Raw genomic sequence first — 18,876 nt, forward strand, 5'->3', positions numbered from 1 at the left:
CTGGCCCACGAGCACCAGAATTGGGATCACGGGGATCAGAATAGGGCCACATGCACCAATATGTATCTCTTTGAAAAAATTCATATGATATTGCAGTCCAAATTAGAATTGCCTAAGTATTATTGACTGCAATGTGGATGAACATAATTTTTATACTTTAAACATTGACACGATTCGCAATATATAAATAACTAAAGAAAGCATTCCTCAGAGCAATTGAAATTCACTCAACCATTACTTAGGTGATCCAAACAAACTTTTCAAGAAAATTAACAATTTGACATGATTTCTATTTTGGTTTCAATTTTTCTTAGCTTTCTCGGCATTGTCACTGCGGCAATCAACGATCCTGCTTACTACAATTCATTATCTTCTTTTATTAACAAGGAACACAACTTTTCAAAGGGCAACGGAACTATTTCCGTAGAAGCTGCTTCGTTGGTTTACAATAAGAGAAGCGAGTACGATTCCTACTTTAAAGACTTCTCGTTTTATCTGTTTGATGCTTTCGACAAGTTGGTTCAATTGCATTCATTGCTTAAAGATGCAGAGTTAGCAAGTGCAACTGGTGATAGATTGTACTTGTATAATTACATCGCATTCAACGGACAAGACGAGCAAGTCGAACTTAGTTCTTCTTCAGCTTTCAAGCAGGAGGTATGCAAATTTTTGGATATCAATAGCCTCAACGATACTTCTACCTTATCAGCAAGTTCAGGAAACGCAGATTTGTCATTGTTCTACCAACAGATCCAAATTGAAGACTGCGGTAAGTCGAAAAATATCGCCAGAGATAGCACTAGTTGTGATGGAAGTCATGCTCCTAATGCTGGTAATTGTCAGGCCTTGGCCGACGACCTTGAGTATAATCATGGTGGAGATGTATTTAGTGATTCTCCAAGATCGTATTGCCTCGCAGGATGTTGTGTATCATGGAGTGCACCTATATCTGCTACAGGAGATTGGCTTTCTGCAAAAGCTGGTTGGTGTATTCAACAATGTGTTAATGCAGGGTTGAGTTGTGAAATTTTTGGTGTTGTTTACGCAAACAAAACACTTGACTTTTGTTTAAGTTACAGAGCGGATGGGTGTACCTAGTGATGCTGAGGGTATGAAAACATTTCGCTTTATTCCTTATTTCTTCTTTATTATTATTCCTATTTTCCATTCTATTATTTTTAGTATTTTACTGTGAGAATTTCATAACTGCCTGTCTTTGCGAATGTAAGTCCTTAGTCATATCTACGAGTACGAATATACTTGCATATATTAAAGCAGCCGATAATCTCTTTTGATTCATGTGTTAGTTTAAGCTTAACTCAACAATATTCATAATACATCACCATTTTTTACTCAATTCTAACAATTTACATTGTCTATTTTTATCTTCATTTTTCTTAACTTGCAATTGTTGGCCCAATCTTAAAAGTAATGTCTCCAAGTCATGTTCTTGAAGCACCTGATAAACTTTATATTGTTAGGTTGAAGAATTGATATGCTTGCAATGTGGGCATGTAATATTGAACGGGAACCATAATTAGGTGCAAATAAAATGATGCAATGAAGAATTCAACTGATGAAGAGAGTTGTATTTTCTCATTGCTATTATTATAACCATATACCAAGCTAAGGCTATGAAAGAATGTTTATGAAGCCTTGTAGTTGAAATAAATGGAAAACAGTTCTATTTACTTGAATATCTTGCCACATGTATGATCAACTGAAGTAAACTAGGACCCAAGAGATTTACTGGCTTGACACGGAGACACAATGAAAATAAGCTGAAAGCACCTGGGCATTGAAATGCATACATCCAGATGGCAACAACATATAAGAGCCGAGCTAGCAAATATTCAGCAATTCGTATGGGATCCCTGAACCAATAGTCAAAAATTCAATACAAACCATAAGTATGTACTTGGGGGGGCGGTGCAATAAACCAACAATTCAATGGCCTGTGTTTCCGGTTGTCAAATCTCTTCTTTAATCTTCTACTCTTATTATATCTAAAGTCTGTAAGTTTAGTCTATACAGAATTTCGAAGTGGGAAATACGAAGAAGTCTGGACAAGCTAAGACAAGAAAGACTTGAATGGGCAAATGAATATAAATATATGCTTGACTTTAACCTGAATTGTATTTTTGTAGATGAAGCTGGTAACAGTATGAGACGTGAATATGGCTGGTCGGCAGGGGGTGGGAAGGCATCTCTTACTTCTCTGACTCGTGGTCTCACCGTTTCATTTCTGAGTGCCATATCTCCTCAAGGTTTATATCGAGTTAAAGACTAGAACACCAGCAGCGTCCAATAAAAAGAGAAAACTTGACTATGGTAAGAATGCAGCTGATACAGGAAGCAAAGGTACCACCGCTAACCATTTTTATTATTTCATCAAGCCTATCATTTAGCAAGTGAAAAACAATCCTGAGTTATGAGACTTGAAATACTTGATTTTTGATAACGCATCTATCCACAGGCGTCGCGATATTCATTTGCTACTTGCCCCGAGTGGGCTTGAACTTGTGTTATTCATATTCTCCTAGTTTAAATGCCATCGAAGAGTTTTGAGCGCTGTGTAAAAGTAAAGTCAAGAGACCATTTTTGAGTAATAAGGATCAGTCGACACCAAGGGTCAAAGAATCCACTCAAGAAATTACAATTGAGAGTTATGAAGGATTCCGTAGACATTCTTCTAATCACGTCCATGTTGGAAGTGGAGCTTTTTGAAATGATTAGTGAAAAAATAGATACTTAAAATTAGTACATTAATTGAGTATTTTTTGCGTTAAAACCTGGGGGTTATTCAAACTTGGAGGAGATTAGCATTTGCAATAGAAGACTGTCAGTTATCTACAAAGTTAGCCTGGACTCTACTTAGTATGAACAATCTCGGTGGTGCTGGTATTATAAATTTCAAGTAGATAATTTGTATATTATAATATTTGGGGAAGGGTGATTGAATCAATTCCGGCCCCTACTATTAAAACTGACCGTATGGTTTTGAACAAAATCAGGTCACTAGTTTGAGTAAGCAGTTACCCTTCATCCTAAATATCCTCTTCCAAAAAAAACTATTTCTGAGTTCGAATTCTGGAATTTTAACGAATCGTGTTCTGACGAAGCTTTTCCACCTTGCGCAATTTCCCCATACAGTGATTTCATTTTGTCAGTTTAGCAACTGGAACTGACATTTGCAGCATATTTATCAAGTTGAGCTTTAAATTGATTGACTGTTTCAGGGGAGCTGCCACAACGTGTGTTCTAAGCTATATTTAAGTAAGTTGTGCGTTACTGTATCTTATTAAACTCCACACTATATTTGGTAATATTTCATCCGTACTGAGTTTGCCAGGCACAGGGCCGGTCTATTCGTGACCACAAAATTCACCTCAAATTCTAGTCTTTGAAATATAAGTTTTAGTATCTCATTCTTGATTCTTAGTTCTAGTTGCTGAACGAAAATATCAGAAGAAGATACATACAGTGGATTTCCTATAATTAACTTCATTATAAAAACAGCTTGTAGTAAGATTTATTTGGGCGTTAGCTGAATTTCCGTCAGCGCAATCTCATTTGGATGTAGTTCTTGAGAATTGATGGGAAACCTGTATATTACTACCGGTTTTCCTATTGGTCTTAGATTTGGGTTAATGGATATGGACTTGTATTAATCACTAAAGAACTATTTAATCCTGTTTAAACTAGGATGAATTCGATGGGGTTTATATAGTCTTCTTGCCCTGCAATTCTGTTGAGTGTTTCGAAGAGTTATGGCCAGCGAATACCAATTATTCTCTTGGGAAATTACGTACGTTCAATCCGAGGCTACCAGCCTCGGAAATCATTTTGCCTGGGATCCTGTATCTTATTTTCCATCAAGAATCGGAAGTCACTCAGATCGCACCTGTTACTGAAAATATGCTCAAATATTTTTTTCAAGGTACTGTACTATTATGAATTGCCACCAGTGGCCCCTCTACTGTCTTCTTAAAATGTCTGAATCGTAGAAAGCGATGTTCACAACTATAACAAGATCAATGGGAACATAGATGCTAAATATATATGGGTGAAAGGGGGGACAATTTTTCTTGTGAAATTCAAAAACTTGGAGTATAAGAAGAGCGGAATTTGCCTCTAAGAATAAAGAGGTTTGGAACGCCAACTATGTGAGTTTATATTAAGTGAATTATCCAACATACAGACTTAACAGAATATATAGCATCGTGACGTAAAAATATTCATTATGAAAATCCCTTTCGTGTCTTATTTACTCGGCATTCAAGCTATAGCAACTATACTTAACAAGCGTGAGGCAAATACCCGAGACATAAGTAACAAGGAATGCTTCGAATACGAGCTTGATAATGATGGATATCCTAAGTTTAGCTAACCTTTTGGCAATTTCACAATCGAGAAGAAATTCAATATTGCCAAAGCAAGATATGATTTCAGTGTGGAGCACTTTGGCGAAGGGTACATGAAGTATTAGTTCACGCAGTACCTGAAAGCGGTAGTATAAAAAGAAAAGGCATCTTAGTCGAAAACGGAAAGCCGAAGACAAGAAGGGCTTGTAAGACCTTGGCATCGTAGGAATACGGAAGTGGTTTCTCATGGGGTTCTTGAGCATATGACATAGAATAAGACCTAGGTTCGTGTGCCTTTGCTTTCCCTGATTGTACTGATGGATGGACAGCTTATCACCACGATTGGCAAGTGACCTGTATGTGTGTGCTACTTTGTTCAGTACAATAACATAGGATGTAAGGAAGACTAGGGTATCGACTACCGGGTGGCAACATATACACACCTGTGAGTCGTGACAGCGACGGCTATCGTAGCTTGTTTTGGCCATGTTCGGACGTTGCTACCTAACTTTTAAAGAAAACCAGCACCACGGCAAAAATACTTGGGGTATCGATTCTTGATTTATCAGATCCCAGACAATATCAACGGCTGGACGAGCAACTATCATGAGTGGTATGTGGGAGGTGTAGCTAGTTGTTGGTATGCGATTTAAACAACATTCTATGCAAAAGTGACTACTAAATTTTGCTTTGGCAATTTGGAGTCACTCTTCTTCCATTAGTTTCCATATCTTTCTTCTCTCTGAGAGGTTTCTAACCTTTGGAATTCCTCTTGTGTACTCTTTGTGTTTCGATATTTGTAGTCATACTCTATAGCCTTATTGCCCGATGAATGTTTCAACTTAAAAATATAACGGTATCGATTATGGAAGTGGAGACCTCAGGAGCTAGGACAAGCGACAGGTTTAGGATCTTTTGCTGGAAGTGAATCGATATATCCCTTGTGATTGGTAGTTTAGGGATAGCCAACCACAGCCCAATCAGTGAAAGTAAAGATAGTAAACAAACACAACAAAATAGAACAATCAGTCTATAGTGACCAGCATTGGTTAAAAACTATTCATATTGTGGGCCCGAAATAGTTTGTAAAACATATTGTCATTTCAGAGATTTGCATGGACGATGCCTTCTGTAGGTACTGTATGTAGGATCGAGAATCGTTTGACTCTACGAACCAAGAAACAAAACGTGAATACAGTACTGTACAATTAATTGGGTACTGCACATATATAATGTTTATCCGTGATGAAAATCTAATCTTCGTACTTTTGATTGCAAAATATGCTACTTCTTTTAGTACACACATAAAACCCTTGATCTAGATGATGAAACAAGGGAGGAGAAGACGAAGACGAAGTCATCGATATAATTCCAAATATTCAAAAGCACACCTGTATCTGCAATCAAAAGGAAACTCAAAAACATCAGAGTCTATGAATCATTCTGTGTTTGGTTCAGTCAGAGATATCTCTTATGATGATAAGACAAAAGCGTCTTATTACCATTGGGATCAACTAATGCCAGTACCTGTGGTTCCAAGTGCTAATTCAAGAAGAGTCGTTTCTTCTGTAAGAAAACTTGCTGATTTATGTATAGATACCATAGTCGAAAACATTGTTGGCATTGATGTTCTGTATTTGGATTTCGTTTCTGATGTCATATGTGAACGGATATGGAAGAATATTCTTAAGGCTAGAAAAGACTCATATCAACTCTTTTCTACATTTGCATCAAGATTGGGCTGCAAGAGCGTAAGTTTTAAATGCCATTGGGTAAAAGAGTTACATGACACTGGTCACCCCAACAGACATCTACTTGAAGAAATTCATCGATTTATGATGAGAGACTTGTCTAGAACTTCTACCAATTATCACAGATTTGTCAACGTCTTCTCTAATGTCAGAATGCCTCATTTTGTACTGACAATTAACCAATTTCCTTGTAGACATGTTGCTTACTTGGACCTTTCTTCACGACCTAAGTTGACTCGGGACGATGTCAAAATACTACTTAGTATTACCAACTTAGCGGCTCTTGATGTTTCCAACAACAAATGGGCAGATACAAACTTTGTTTTGGATATTTGCCAGATGATTAGACGAGGAAAGTTGAGCAAATTAAAAGTAATTCGACTTGTTGGATGTCCAGCTGATTCGTCTTCTATACGTGAACTTCTTAGCATTGCAGATAAAGATGAATCCATGAGTTCCTTGGTTCATATAGAAGTCAGTGAAAAGCTCTCCACTTCAGCCATTTGTCTGGGGAAATGCTCATCGTACGTCAATGACTCTAACAGAATTAATACTGTTCTTCTAGATTCCCATCACGTTTCAGAGTCTAGATGGATCTTATTGAACAACTTAGGAACAGAACCGGAGAAGCTCAAGTACTATTCTTTGGCCAGGATATTCGATCTAGTCAAAAATCATATAGAAGTGAATGACAATGATAAATGCCAGCGCTGTTTTCATCTAGATATAGCAATTCATAATGTCGAATTCGACAATTTACTGGAAAACCAACAGCTTGAAGCTTCGTGGAATTCACGAAATAGAGGTTCACGGAGTCGATACATTTATCAATTGTCCCAAGACAAATGGGCAGCTACAGCAAAGACTACTTTTTGGTCCTTGAAAAAGGAAACAATACCGTCACAGCTTACCTATAAACCAAAGGTTATCCAGAATCAGAAGCAAAATCAAAACGTGAAGCAGAAACGAAGAAAGATTTCACTAATTAACACCGACGCGAAGAAGTTCTTTGGTATGTAACAGGACCAAATGGACTAAATCATTTATATGTTTTGTTATCTTAGACACTATGCTAAATTTGCTATAAATAGCAATTCGTACTATTGTAGTGCTACTTCACCGGTACTATCGTAGACGCTATGCTAATTTATGCTGTGCTAACTATGGCTCGCGTTTCCAAAGAATGTCTTTAAGGAAATTAGCCGAATTCTTATTGGGGCTATTCTGACCACTAAGAGCATTTGTCAAAGAAGAAGGAGTATTAGAATCAAGACCCGCCGTTGGGTTGGCATTCCCGTAAATAGATTGAAAGCTGTCGCTTACAGGAATAGCACCATTTGAATTGGAGGGATTTTTTCCATTCAACAATGCAAGAAGATTCTGTCCATTAGCATTAGAAGCATGCACAGGAGGCGATGAAACATTGGGACGATTAGTAGAAAAGATATCATTCAATACTTCTCCTGGCTTCAAAAGCCTGATCTTTCCCTTCTTTGGTTCTAGAGAAGGCTGCGGATCCAGGAAGAAATCTGGTGGATTGGAAAACGATTCTACTGCTGTATTTGGAGCGGAATATGGATCTCCGAGATCATCTATCAAATGGTCTACATCTTCTTCATCGCTTGCGATGTCGAAGTTGCGGAAGGAGGTCTTGCCCAATAGCTGGTTATCAATGACTCCAAAGTCTTCAAAGTCTTCAAAATCTTCAAAGTTGTCGAATTGAGTCTCTTCAATCTTTTCTTCCCTAATGAAGTTAGAGTCAGCATCATTTAATGGAATGGATGGTTTTTTGTTCAACAAACCCAAAAGTTCATTGGCTGAAGTATGATTATGTTCGGCATTTGGTTGTGATACTTGACGTGGTGCCTTACTATGGAGCATATCCAATAATGGGTTATTTGGTTTCTTCTCAGATTCACTGCTTGGCTTGTTTTTGATGAGCAAGTCTAATAATTCATTTGAAGAAGTATGGTCGACCGCTATTGGTTCCTTCTTTGGTTTAAGTAATTCAAGCAACTCTTTAGAAGAAGAATTGGGAGATCTTGTAGTTTCTGAAAGCGGTTTCTTTGGGCCCTTCAAGAGATCAAGTATCTCGTTGGACGATGACTTAACTTCCTGTCTTGGTTGGACGATAGGTTTTTTACCCAACAAACTAAGTAAATCAGCCGACTTTTTTCTTCTACCCTCTGTTGCATCGTCTGGTCTTTTTAGCAAAGTTATTTTGCCAGGTTCTGGAGCCGGTAATCCAAGACCAGCACCGTGAATAACCGATTCTTCTAGATCGTTGGATGCTATAGGTGAATTTATACCCAAAAATCTCGAATCTCTAGTAGGCACAATCTCAGGATGTTTCTTCTCGTTGAGAATGTTCAATAAAGTCTTGCCCGGGTCTTGTTCTGGAGATGGAGATGAACTTACTTGTTTCCTATTGACAAGGTCCAAAATTGATCTTGACTCAGATGTAACAGACTCCTTTCTCTGCTTTCCTACTAAGTTAAGCAAGTCTTGAGCTTTTGTACGGTTATTCTCTGCTTCCGTAGATCTAACATAATCTTTTGATGTAGCCTCATCTGTTATTTTCAGTGACTTTGTATTCAAAATCGATAAGAATTCCTTGGAGTTTTTACCTGTGGGTTTCTGAAGAGACTCTGATGTTGGCTGGTGTATTTCATATGGATGTCTCTGTTTTTGAGGGGAGACATTCAGGAAAGGAATCTGATGAGGTGGGACAGGCATTGGAACAGGAGTTATGGCATGAGGAGGTAAAGGAGATCCGCCAGGATAGAAGCCGAAGGGATTGAAGAATGGCAACATAGGCTGTGGATGGTGGGTTGAAGATGAAGAGAAGAACGGGATTTGGTTCTGTAAGTGTTGCGGTAAGGCGAATTGGATATAGTTCTGTTGTTGAGGTGCACCAGGCACAGTAGATGAGAGAGGTACTACATTGGAGTCGCTGGCTGAGTGGCTGGGGCTGACTTTCTGGAGAATGTTCAACAATTCTCTTCCAGCATCTACGTTTTCTTCGCGCTTTCCTACACCCAATAAAGCCTTCAACTGGATTTCTGCCTTTAGCATCAACTCTGCCTCGTTTAACCCACCCTTCTTCTTATTTATCCATTGAATCATTGGTTTTATAACAGTCTCGACGATGAAGTAGTTGTTGGGAGAAGCTCTAATCTTCTTTTGCAAAGTTTTAATGTCATGCCATTCAATCATAGCGATTTCCCCACGAGCTACAGGCAGAAAGTTGTAATCTTCAGGCACGTCTCTCACCAAGTAAATTTTATAATTCTTGCCTTTGAAGGTTCTCTCAATAACGTCGCTTTCATTGATTAGGTCTTTGGCGTTGAAGCCAGTCTCTTCTTCGACCTCTCGAATGGCACAGTTGATGTCAGATTCGTCTTTGGAAATTTTTCCTCGGGGAAACGACCACGAGTTAGACTCTGTCCCCTTCACCAATAGCACTTTCGTCAAGTCTCTATTGAAAAGAGCGACTCCACGAACGGGAATCGTCAGTTTATACTTGCCGAATCGGGATAGCGCATCGTTGGGGTCTCCCCATTTCCAGAATAGAGGGCACTTCTCCAAAAATTTGGAGCAGAACAGCTTCATCTTCATGTTAGGAAGTGCCGGGTTTAGCACTCGGACAAAGTCGGTATAGAACCATTGCGCTTCTTCAACTTGGAAAAACACTCTTTCGATCAGCGAAAGATCTTCCTCGGGACAATTGACTAGAAACCTCACCAATAGGTCTTCAAGCACAAGATCAACCAGCTGGTTGGCTAAGCCGTCTCGCAATTGGATGGACATGAGTGAGTTACTGATGGACAGTAATGTAGAAAAGGATAAAAAGCTACTGCTATGTATAGTGAAGCTGGCGAATAGGTAGCTGAGAGAGTGAATATGATTCGTGAATCGAGAATTGTAGATTTTCAGTTTGGACATCTGTGCCGGGTAACGCCAGTAGCCAGCAGGCAAAACATGCAGTCGTTAACTATGGGATATATACGTAAATTTCTATAATCGTAGCTAACGATGTTATTGATATAAGTAAATATATTAATAAGTGTATTGATGTAGTACTAAATACAACTATAATATGTAAGTAAAGTCATTGGAATTTTCAATCGTTGAAAGTTTGTTATAAATTCCAATGAATTTATATAAAAATGTCTATCTGAAATTTATTGATACAAATGTTAATCCAATTTCTCGGTTGATTACATTCTTGGTTAGAAGTACTCCTAGATCTGGGCTCTTTATGGCTAAATAGCAGACTCTGTCATTTTGTTGGTAGACTCTGTCATTTTGTTGAAATGGCCCATTGTAGGCGTTCTTGCAGCTACCAAAATCACCCAAATGCACCTCCAATCTGACTACAGCCATTATCTTCTGTTTATCCTCTAACAAGTAGATTCTGGATTTGGTTCTAGACACCGACAGCAAAAGATGCTACTCTTGAAGAGTCAAATTGAAAGAAATCACAAACCAATTACTTCTTTGTGACTTGTAATTATATAGATCTGGTTCAGCATCTCAACTAAACTAGTCAGTTATATATTACAGTGCGCTTCTATCCGCTGACTTTACCAACTAGCAAGGGCCATTGTTAATATATTAAATGCTATGATAATAGTGCTTTCTAAAACATCTTGAATACATTTCTATCAAATAGTTGATTTTCCTTCTGTATTGAAGGCTAAAAACTTGAGTTTTAACTTCCATTTCTTTATTTCTGAATTTTTGATACTTCTGGCCTGATTGCGTGACTGCGAAAGGATATCAATAGCATGGACCACTTAACAATAGTAATAGAAGTAGTTTTGGATAGAGCCAAATACGTTAATATCAACTTAATAACTCAAAATGACTCAAATTATTCAACGTACATATTCTCTTCTTAAAATAGTTCATGCCGAAGCATACCGTCAAGAATTATAAAAAAAACCAAGGCACCTTACTTTTCTTCGGTGAAGGTTCTATGTTAGTGAGTCACGTCAAATCAATATTTACGAGAATGAGAAATCAAAAGAACCCCTGACATATAAATTTCAAATGTCAGTTCTACATCTACACGTACAGTAAAATAAATGCTCCTAATACTATCAATCAGCAGGCTCTAGAAAAAGAAAGATGCTCTATAAGCAGCTTTCGGCTCGCTGCACTGTTGGAAAGTTGAAGATGAACTCCTTAAATCTTGCACCCAAAGATAAGATAACGCAGAAACGGAGTTTATTTATAGGATCCAAAAATCTTAACACTACAGTTTACACGGGTCAATTCGTTCTGGACTGATTGCTGGAGACCTAACCCAAACTTCCACATTAGGCTTCCTTCTGCAACAATCATAGAATGGTATTATTATGGAATGAAATAGAATGAATTTTCAGCTACAATGAACGTGTGGTGAAGATACAGCCCTCTTGAGTGAATCAGGAGCTACGTCGGGGTTACCGATAATGGAAAGTTTTAATTCCTATATTAATCCGAAAGATAGCTAAATGTAATATAAGCAATTAGCGGGATAACAGTTTAAAATAAATAGGAATTATTTACCTATAATTATGGTAATCAATACGATGTGTGATTCACTATCCTGTATCGTAAATTCTTCTTACGAATCAAAGTAAGGTTGCGCACCTTTTTTTATTGAGCCATTAACTTTGCAGCGCACTTCCTATTTTTTGAGCCGTTAATGTTGCAGCCTCGCAATTACTAAAATGCTTATTGACAATTTCATATGGTAGTATGACTAATGAAAAATCATGGTGACATATCAAAATACTATAAAACAACAGGCAAATAACTAGATTTATTTATGAATAAACTAGAAAGCATAATCAATAACATTAGAGAGCATAGTCAAGAACTTTAGTAATTTAACTATGCATTATAGATTCATTAGAGACAGTTTTTTCGGCCGCGTTGTGTACCACTTGTCTGGACATCAATTCTTCTCTCACAAAGAAGAGTCGTCTGATTATATTGTTCCCGAGATATACCTTAAGGGTACTGAAGGAGCGAATTTCCTGAAGGAAGAAAATGAATTGAACCTGATTGTTAGTAATTCTTTGTCCAGTCAACTGGAACAAACAATATTGGCTGCAGATAGAATTATCGTCGATTGGGATGGTGAAGACGACCCAGAAAACCCCGTTAATTGGCCATTGTACCAAAAAGCATTCTTTATCTTCGAAATTGCATTTTTAACAGTCTCCGTATATATGGGAGCTGCCCTTTATACTCCCGGACTTGAGCAGATAATGGAAGAATTTCATATCAGCCAAGTGGTTGCAACTTTGCCCTTGACATTTTTTGTAATTGGATACGGAATTGGACCTATGGTGCTCTCACCATTATCTGAAAATGCAGCTGTGGGTAGGACTTCCATCTACATCATCACTTTATTTGTCTATTTTATTTTACAGATACCAACAGCCTTATCAAAAGACATTGCCTCGTTGACAGTGCTCAGATTCATAAGTGGCATATTTGCTTCCCCATGCTTGGCTACTGGTGGTGCTTCTATTGCTGAAGTGTTGACAGATCCATACGCCCCTGTTGGTTTGGCATGCTGGGCAATAGCAGGATTCTGTGGTCCCCTGTTAGGTCCTTTCATTGGTTCAGTTTTGGTAGTGAAGGGAGGATGGAGATGGGCATTTTGGTTCCAATGCATCGCTACCGGTGTCTGCCTTTTGGTCTTGACGTTCTTTTTACCTGAATCTTATGGTAGTACCTTGCTCTACAGGAAAGCCAAGAGATTGAGAAGGGTGACTGGGAATGAAAATATCACTAGTGAAGGAGAAATTGAAAACAGTAAGCTAACTCTCCGTGAGTTGGTTGTCGAGACATTATGGAGACCAATTGAAATTTCAATTCTTGAACCAGTCGTCTTATTAATCCACATGCACATTGCTATGGTTTACTCCATTTTATATCTCTGGTTCGAAGCATTTCCGATTGTCTTTATGGAAACAAAAGGGTTCACACTTATCGAGTTGGGAATGACGTATCTTTCTATCAATGTAGGGTCCTTCCTTGGTGCAGCTATCTATGTTCCAATTGTATTGCATGCCTACACCAAGAAAGTCCTCAATAATGAAACCATTGTGCCAGAAGTTTTTATTCCTCTTGCTATTGTTGGAAGTGTCTGCATGCCAGTCGGGGTGTTCATCTTCGGTTGGACTTCAGTCAAGGAGTTCCCATGGGTTGCTCCTTTAATTGGAGCAGCAATTTTCACTATTGGTGCTTTCTTCATATTCCAAACTTTATTCAACTACATGGGAATGTCTTTCAAGAAATACTTAGCTTCGGCATTTGCTGGAAATGACTTATTCCGTTCGGTTATAGCAGGTGTGTTCCCATTATTCGGAAGACCCCTTTTTGAGAATTTGAAGACTGATAAATATCCTGTCGGTTGGGGCTCCAGTATTCTTGGGTTTATTACTCTCGGAATGGTTGCCATCCCTGTACTATTTTATCTTAATGGTCCAAAATTAAGGGCAAGATCAAAGTACTCCAGTCTTTAGCACTTTGTTTAACTAGTAGTTTATAGATGTATATACAATAATTAATACCGTGGAAGAAATCAGGATTAGTAAAAGCCCAAAAAGCAAATTTAACATCTCCAGTAGTGTGACAGACAGATTGATCGCTGGATAGACTTTGGTCAACAGATCCAACAAGGAAGGGATATTCAACTCAAAACTATATTTCTATAACAGTGAGAGACAGGAGTCCCACGAAGCAAGAAATCAGCGAAGGCAAGTAGGAAGATTATCAGAGCCTTGATTTGGTGGCCAAGTCTGACTTGATTTGTAGCTCACATGAATTAATCATGGTCTGATGGATTTGAGGGTACAATTTGTTGTAAGCCCTCTCAAACCAAGACAGGGACACGTGGAGACGAAAGTATTTCCAGCGTCAAACCATCAGCAGTGGTCACATTATTACCGATAATTGATCCAAGGTCTAACTTTTCCTCTGTTTATTATGAAGCCACCTGACGTTCCGGACTTTGGGGAAATCCGGCTTCAACTTGATTACAGAATTGTATACTGTAGTAATTGCTACACCATAGATAAGTGGATGTCCCAACCAAAGCCAGGAAATGACCCAAACGTATACTAGGCAAGATATATTGATTTGTGAAAGAAGATTGTTCGAGTTTCCTGGCAAGCCATTTCGTCCCTAGTGCCTGTTTGGCAAATGATGGTTAACATTTTCGGTAGCCAAATGCAAGTGGTCGAGTGGTATACTGTATTCATCCAGAGAAAAGCCAACACTAGCGATTTTACGGAGAATGCTGCATTATGTTTTAGTGACGAACCAGCAAGACAAGCTAAGGCTTTCGTTTATAATCCTTTGTAAATATCTAGATTTAGGATCAAAGAATATGATGAGAGATGATACCCAATATCTGTAGAAAAAGGAGTCTACATGCACAGCATATCCAGACTACAGGAAGCGTGTGATTGTTTGCGGAACTTTAGTGATGCGTGCCAAACAGCCTGCTTGATTAATTGCTACATTCTATCACCCTCTGTGTCTCTTTATGACTTCACAAATTTTTTGTTTAACTATGGTACTTATAAAACACGGGACTGCACTTGCCTCTAAGCCTGTCTATAATTTTTTCACTATATCAATTCATACACTTCCCTTCATTCATTGAAGTCTTCCCACACTGATGTTCAGAAACTCCGTCAGACTGTTCAGCGTGGCTGTTCCACGCCTGAACAAGAGTCCTCGTTTCGTCACGACGCTCAAAGAAGCATCCAAACCTGCTCTTGAAAAGTCTAGACCCATCACAAAACCCATAGGCTTGGAGTCTCCAGTACTCTTGAACCACAAGCTTGGAGACACCTATTCGTTGACGAACATTAAACAGGAATTGTTCAGTTCGGAGGCAAAAGAAAGAAGACAGAAAAAGCTCGACTACGAGATCAGACACTCGCCGTTCTATGAAACAAAGTCGTTCAGAAACACTAATGGTAAGATCTTCACCCCACCGATCTCATTTTTCAAAAAGGACAAAGCTCTATATTTCCCCGACTTCATCTCGAGCACTTTGGATGGCCAGTCGAGGAGTTTATACGAAATTTTAGCTGACAAAGTCAGCATTGTTAGATTGTATTCCACAGTTTCTGGCGAACAGTGCAGTCATTCGTATTTCAAAGTTGACGGCAAGGACTATGCACAGGGAGATTATGGAGTTTTTGAGGAGAATCATCCACAGAGCCAGATTATCGACATTAACATTCCCCAGAACTGGATGAAGGGATTCTTGTTGGGTCTTTCCAAATCCAACATCAAAAAGACCATTTCTCCTCAGAGACACAACAAGTACTTCATTCTTCCAGACCATATCTTCCAGTACAGCTTGCGCGAAAAATTGATGTGCGATAATATGTGCTCGGGCTATATCTACCTATTGGACCACAACGGGAAGCTCCGTTGGGCCACGAGTGGTTATGCCAATGACGAGGAATTGGCTTTGATGTGGAAGTGCGTGAGAGGCTTGGAAAAGGAGTTGAGTAGTCTTAAGGATTGATAGTGTAGAGACATGTAAATATCATAGAATGAGTATACAAGATAGTATATAATGATAGACTATAGTCACATTCAACATAGAATTTCTACGATATTATCAATGGAGAATTGATACGTAAAGATTGTCTAAGAGAGTCCTTTGGCCTCGTAGAATGAGACTAGCCACATATTCATCGATAGACTTGATCAAAAAGGAAATTCAGTTTTCAATCCTTTTTATCTCCGATAATGAAATACGCATGGTCACATCATTAGCACCAAAGGGCACAAACTGCCTTGTCCCTATACGTTACACCATTTTGTAGCCTAAGGACTACGAGCCACTCGAGATTGCGGATGAATAAAAAAGACTCAAATTGGAAGTTTTGGGGCCGTGGATTTGGGGCCGTGGATTTGGGGCCGTGCCTGTAGTTCTCTTATCATGATGAAATTAGTGTTCTGATTCAGGCAGGCATTCTATGCACCAAGGCGCATGGAGGTGAGTGCATGAAATTAATGCAAAAGAATTGCACTGGCTCCCACTGGTCGTTCTATTTTCCTATAATTGCATTTTCATATAATTGCATTTTCATAGTGGCGAGGTTCAAAAGTCAATACCATAACTTATCCAGTTTTTTTGATATTTGCCTTGATAGAAGTATGAAGTTAATTTCGCCTGGATATACTGATCTCGACATTCGAAACTAAATCCGAAAACAAAAAGTTGGCCCTCAAAACCAAGTCGGCAATATCCCATTTCAAGAGGTGCGAAATTAAACTGCAAAATAGCCAAATAGAATACCGAAAGTGGCGTTGCCGGGAATATGATTTCCATGAGCCTATTGCATTTACCTCCAGTGTAGAAGCGAGGGGAATTTAAGGTTGTTCTGCAGAAAGGGCAAGTCCTTGCAGATTAATTATGTAATTATTTTTTTGTAACTCGCCAAGTGAGCGAGTGGCTCGTTAGCTGCTACTGCCCTTTTTTGACAGTTTTGTATGTCGGCACTCCAACTGCCAAACCCGACCGATAATTGAATGGAAGTACATGTATATTCTCTAATTTTAGTACCAAGCACATGAAATTATTGAACTTCAACAGATACGGCACGGCAATAAAGACACGTTGTTCCGTTTTCAGAATGGGCTATTACTTAAATTGGACATATTAGCATTCAAAATATAATACCATACTACTGTATAGGAGCATGCGATAAAGGATGATAAACACTTCCTCAACCATGTGCTTACAGTTCCGTACTTCTCCCAATTTGTAAAGATTGTGAGCCTCATATACCAAAAGGGCAGAAGTTCGCCTTATGAAGTATATTTGTAATGTACATCCCTATAAAAAGGTGAAAAACCGCTCAGAACCAAGAACTATATGAATCATATTATCCAGAAAATGATTACTGCTCTAGCTTCAGCGAACTCAACAAATCTTGGCTTTCATCCTTTTCATGTTGAAGGACATTGCTCGTTTTTGTCGCAAGTGGAAGTAAGAAATGGGGATAATCGTCGAAACTTCAAACCTAAAACTAACTTTGTCTGGCTAGGCGAAGTACATGGTATAATAAATGCAAGAGAACCGACTCATTTCATCAATGAGGGTACACTGTATTACAAAAAACCGAGACTTGTAGGAATAGATGAAAGGTCAGAAAGTCAGCACGCATTGCTAGTGAATTTGATCAGACTTTACCATCTTACACTTCTTAACGAAGAAGGGGATCTAAGAAACGTAAAGAATATCAGATATGATGACGGGCACTCCACAGCACATACTTCGTGGCCCAGGGAAATTGGCGAGAAATGGAATTGGCCAAACTCTTCGTCATCCGAAGAATATCCGGAGTTCATTTCACTTGATGAAACATCGGAACAACAAAGCCATTCAATGGTCCTAGACTTTACGGGATTATCGGACGAAGAAATCACAATTATGTGGCGTATGTGTTCCAGATGGTGCCAGAGAACAAACTTCAAACTTGATTTTGAGCTTCCAAAGTTAGCTTCCAGAATCTACTGCAAATCAAGTCGCACGATGCCCAATTTCCTCGAAGTGGAAGAGGTCCGAACTCGAAATCCAAAACGTATCCCCAAATCTAGTCAGATATGGGATCTCATTGTCAAATATGTTAGAAGAAACCGATTAGAGCTGCAGGCTCGTTCATCTTGCTTAGTGATTAGTCACATAATGCTCTCGTTACTTCCGGATACGTTGGAAGGCTTGTCGTTCTTGCTGGAAAGAGTAGAAATACACCTTCCTTCTCTCTTCTCATTAAGACAATTATCTTCTGACAAAGAGGAAAACGAAAGAATGTTGAATGATTGGAGACAGATTGAGAAGTATCCCGCGATCATCTTCAATTATGGTCTCTTTGTTGCGAACTGCTTTCCAATTGGATTAATGAAACGGGAATTATTCCCAACCGAAGGAGTACACGAGAAAGACTTGGTGAATGCTATGGTGTCTTACGCCACGGGTATTGGAGTGGCAAGCTTTGATAATTCGAATCTATTTGTTTCATACCCAAATTTGGTAGATACAAAAAATAGGGTGTTTGCAGTCAAAGCAAATGTGGAAGAAGAAAAGGGGTATCTGGTTGAAAACGACATAGTAAGCTCTTTTGGCTTTCCATGTTTCGGTAACCCATACTTGTTTCACCCCCTACATACGTTTAAAAATGAGATTGAGCAAGGAACACCACATGAAGGAGAGTTCATGTTGAAAAAACCAAAAATTGAAAACAATAAATGTATCTTGAACCTCATCGATGCTTGGAGTTACGCATGGACTTATCGTATTGGTGGTTATGATTGTCATATTGAAATCGACAACTCTCATCTTTTCAAAGCATTTGCACCCAATGAGTCTTCTTGGACTGTGATCTATCTTGTGAATAAAAAAAAGACAGATAATTTAGTGGAGTCTAAGGTCACAATTACCAAAATCGAAAAGAGAAAGAATTCCTTCTTCAAGCTACAAGACTTTACAAAGCCAGATTTTCTGCCTTCATGCGTAGAGGTTGTTGTCAAAAAGAAATATCCAATAGACACCAATAAAAGTGTACAGAAACTCCAGAATTGGGACAATATTCTTGATGGAGCAAAGAATTTGAAGGGTTGAATAGCTTTTTAGCGAGAATAGAATTGCTATACTTAAATATCAAGATGGTTTAAGAAATGAAATAAACCTCAACTTTCAAATAAATAATGAGACCAGCTGGATT

The 18,876-nt window shown here is 38.6% G+C and overlaps 5 protein-coding genes across 5 annotated transcripts; 4 read left to right on the plus strand and 1 right to left on the minus strand. All coding sequences in view use genetic code 12, as the record gives it.

Annotated features, from left to right (window-relative positions):
- Nucleotides 1–282: 282 nt before the first annotated feature.
- On the plus strand, nucleotides 283–1,098 carry PICST_33387 (predicted protein; the record flags this gene model as incomplete). Its single annotated transcript, XM_001386074.1, has 1 exon — nucleotides 283–1,098. The coding sequence occupies one exon, from the start codon at nucleotides 283–285 to the stop codon at nucleotides 1,096–1,098; it is 816 nt and encodes a 271-aa protein (XP_001386111.2).
- A 6,048-nt stretch (nucleotides 1,099–7,146) lies between these two features.
- PICST_68309 (predicted protein) lies at nucleotides 7,147–10,060 on the minus strand (the record flags this gene model as incomplete). The annotated part of the gene is made up of 1 exon (XM_001386257.1): nucleotides 7,147–10,060. One exon carries the CDS (start codon nucleotides 10,058–10,060, stop codon nucleotides 7,277–7,279), a length of 2,784 nt encoding a protein of 927 aa, XP_001386294.2.
- Nucleotides 10,061–12,000: 1,940 nt separating this feature from the next.
- Nucleotides 12,001–13,644, plus strand: MDR16 (multidrug resistance protein 6 benomyl/methotrexate resistance protein; the record flags this gene model as incomplete). The annotated part of the gene is made up of 1 exon (XM_001386075.1): nucleotides 12,001–13,644. One exon carries the CDS (start codon nucleotides 12,001–12,003, stop codon nucleotides 13,642–13,644), a length of 1,644 nt encoding a protein of 547 aa, XP_001386112.2.
- Nucleotides 13,645–14,804: 1,160 nt separating this feature from the next.
- On the plus strand, nucleotides 14,805–15,668 carry PICST_63799 (predicted protein; the record flags this gene model as incomplete). Its single annotated transcript, XM_001386076.1, has 1 exon — nucleotides 14,805–15,668. The coding sequence occupies one exon, from the start codon at nucleotides 14,805–14,807 to the stop codon at nucleotides 15,666–15,668; it is 864 nt and encodes a 287-aa protein (XP_001386113.2).
- A 1,380-nt stretch (nucleotides 15,669–17,048) lies between these two features.
- PSV1 (Major viral coat protein) lies at nucleotides 17,049–18,773 on the plus strand (the record flags this gene model as incomplete). Its single annotated transcript, XM_001386077.1, has 1 exon — nucleotides 17,049–18,773. One exon carries the CDS (start codon nucleotides 17,049–17,051, stop codon nucleotides 18,771–18,773), a length of 1,725 nt encoding a protein of 574 aa, XP_001386114.2.
- Between the last annotated feature and the right edge of the window lie 103 nt (nucleotides 18,774–18,876).

The sequence above is a fragment of the Scheffersomyces stipitis genome, chromosome 7 (genome assembly GCF_000209165.1).
Source record: "Scheffersomyces stipitis CBS 6054 chromosome 7, complete sequence".
NCBI lineage: Eukaryota > Fungi > Ascomycota > Pichiomycetes > Serinales > Debaryomycetaceae > Scheffersomyces > Scheffersomyces stipitis.